Source organism: Sinocyclocheilus anshuiensis, unplaced genomic scaffold (genome assembly GCF_001515605.1).
Source record: "Sinocyclocheilus anshuiensis isolate Anshui unplaced genomic scaffold, SAMN03320099.WGS_v1.1 scaffold2890, whole genome shotgun sequence".
In the NCBI taxonomy this organism is placed as follows: Eukaryota; Metazoa; Chordata; class Actinopteri; order Cypriniformes; family Cyprinidae; genus Sinocyclocheilus; species Sinocyclocheilus anshuiensis.
Window position 1 is genome coordinate 90485 of NW_015547815.1, and position 3019 is coordinate 93503.

At 39.5% G+C, this 3019-nt stretch overlaps 1 protein-coding gene across 1 annotated transcript in view; it reads right to left on the reverse strand.

Annotated features, from left to right (window-relative positions):
- The window catches only part of adprh (ADP-ribosylarginine hydrolase), a 125154-nt gene that overhangs the window by 32291 nt on the left and 89844 nt on the right, over positions 1-3019 (reverse strand). The window contains exons 6-7 of the mRNA XM_016507588.1: positions 1040-1145; positions 689-955 (exon numbers count right to left, since the gene is read on the reverse strand). Coding sequence (XP_016363074.1) covers positions 689-955; positions 1040-1145 — 373 coding nt within the window. The remainder of the gene's footprint in view (positions 1-688; positions 956-1039; positions 1146-3019) is intronic.

Consider the following 3019-nt stretch of genomic DNA (forward strand, 5'->3'; position numbering starts at 1 on the left):
CGTGATGGAGAGTCTGATGGTAAGTTATGCATCCTGGATCGGCTCAGCATCTGACGGCTCATCTGACAGTGATCCAGATATCATATTTACATGTTTTAGCCTAACACTGTCCTGGGTCGGCTCAGCATCTGACGGCTCATCTGACAGTGATCCAGACATCATATTTAGATGTTTCCAGCCAAACGTTACTCTAATTGGTCAAACTTTGGTTTAATTATAAAATTTTTGTCTTGCCATATCGTTTATTGTTCGCTAATGCGTTGCTATTCTAGTCTGGCCTTTTCCTGAAGAAAAATAAAAAAATCTGATCTAGCCTATATGATGTAATGAATAAAACCATTTTTTGATTACCCAAAGTTTTTAATTTCCGTTGTCAGTGCAGGCTTTATTTATTTATTTATTTATTATTTTTTTTTAAGCTTAGGCTACTGATTGTTATGGATTAGTGTAGCCTGCATTAAAAAGTCTTGAACATAAAACAACAGGATAAAAATATAGTTGATGACTAGACATAATCATTTCATGACTCTAGACACTTCTTTGTGAAGACAGTGGCATAATACAGTGAAATAATATGTTCTTTAGCCATATAAATACAGTTGTCATGTGCATGGGTAAAATTTACCCGCTGGCGCTTTTAGGTATACAGTGACCTCTGGCGGTTCTAGTGTTAAATTCAGCTTCTTACCATTTCCATTTTCCAGTAAAGTAGTCCCAGTCTCTCTCAGTCTCTGTAACAGCATATCCTGCAGACTTAACAAGTGTTTTTGCGACAGGACAAGCCTCCTCCAATAAACCCGCACCCCAGGTTGTGATTGGTCTTCGCTGGACTGCATAAGTGGTGAACAAGGCTGCAGACACAGCTCCAAGGAAACCTGTTGGATGAGGATGGGTCATTCTTCCAGTCTCCACAGCAACCTCAACCAGTAAGGACAGCTGATCAGGACGAGGATATCTTTGAAGCAAAGACAATTAGATATCCACAACATTACTACCACATATCTGTGAAAATACAAAAGAAAACATGTTTCACCCTCACCTAAGGCCAATGCACATGGACCTCATAGCTGCCCCACAACCTGTGGCTTCTGGGTTGTATGGCACCCTGTAACCCCCTTCAGTGCGTGGATGCAACTGTGCAATACCTTAAGGGAGAGAAGTAAAAACAGGTTATAAAAAACAAGTTGAAAGTTTCCTGTTAGCATTCTAATTTATCTTAATGGCAGCTTAGCCATTGTGTTCTGTTATAGTGTTCTGCATTAAATTACAAATTCCACTTTATCCAGTTTCATTAGAACATGGTGTCCAATCCTGCTCCTGAAGGACCACTGTCCTGCAGAGTTTAGCTTCAACCCCAATAAACACACTTGAACAAGCTAAGCAAGGTCTAAAGCTGACTTAAAACTGATGATTTTCGACACCCCTGCAAAAGGGCTTGATTATTATAAATGTAGCCCTCTCACCAATATATTAGCTAAAATTGATAAATTCTGAATTAATGATAACCTTGTGAAAGCCACATTTCAAAATGACTTTAGTTTGTAAAATTCATTACCAAGTAATCAGTAAGTTACAAACTCCGGATCTCAGATTCCACTTTTTATGGAAGCCCGTTCTAGCCCCTGTTGAGCAGGGGCATAACCATCATTTCAGAAGTGAGGGGGACAGAAACTTTATTTATTTATTTAGGCCTAATTGACAAGTTTAATTATTTTATTATCTCTTACCTTTAATTGGCTAAGTCAATAACCAATTGGTTATAACACAATAACCAATAATTTGTATTCTTTAATATTGTTTTTCCCCTATACTTTCCTAATGACAATTTTATGATTGTTTTATATACTACAACTTCGGGGAAGTCGTGGCCTAATTGTTAGAGAGTCGGACTCGTAACCCAAAGGTTGCGGGTTCGAGTCTCATACCGGCAGGGATTGTAGGTGGGGGGAGTGAGTGTACAGCGCTCTCTTCCACCTTCAATACCACGACTGAGGTGCCCTTGAGCAAGGCACTGAACCCCCAACTGCTCCCCGGGTGCCGCAGCAAAAAAATGGCTGCCCACTGCTCCGGGTGTGTGCTCACGGTGTGTGTGTGTTCACTGCTGTGTGTGTGCACTTTGGATGGGTTAAACGCAGAGCACTAATTCCAAATATGGCTCACCATACTTGGCCACATGTCACTTTACAAACACTTTTTCCATTTTTCCATTTTTTTTTAAATCACAGAATAAGGCAGAAAATATGTATTAGTTTCTATGCTATAATTATATGTCAATTAGCACTGCACTATTCATATACTTTATTTATTACCTGGAGATGACTTGAAAATCACACATAAACCATATATTGTCAAAATTGTGTTTATTGTCTTAAAGTTTCATCAGTCAAAACGTTTCTGCTTTTTATTCAGCTTAGCTAGAGTGACAGCTGCCTTTGTCCATATTAGGGATTTCCTTGCACGTTATAATTATTACTACTATGAGTCCGTTTTGGACTTTCTGTGTGAGATCCCCCTCCGGCTTTGAGTATAAATGAAACATAGACTGCACAAGAGTGTAGCGCTCCATAATGATCACATCGCCTCGTTTTGTGCATGCATAGAAGTAATAGAAAGTTTCTCATTTGATACAAGAAAGTAATTCACTATTACGAGAAAGTTTCTTATTACAAGAAAGTTTCTCATTACTAGGGTTGGGTACCGAAATCCGGTACCAATATGGTACCGGTACCCATGTAACTGGTATGTACTAGAACCGAATCAGAATGCAGATTTCGGTGCCTCATTTCGGTGCCATGCCTGAGCGATCGATTGAAATATTTGTCCTCTGGTTCTCTGAAACGGACGTAGAAGCATCATCACCAGCACCGCACATGAAAAATTATTTCCCCACTGAGAAAAGGCACGTGAACTCAAGTCGGAAAGCTCAATAATACAAATCCAACACATCTTTGTAGTAGCGAGAGTGTCCATGTTGTTTTCACATTCCGACTTAAAAGCACAACTCGGGAAATGAGAGCAT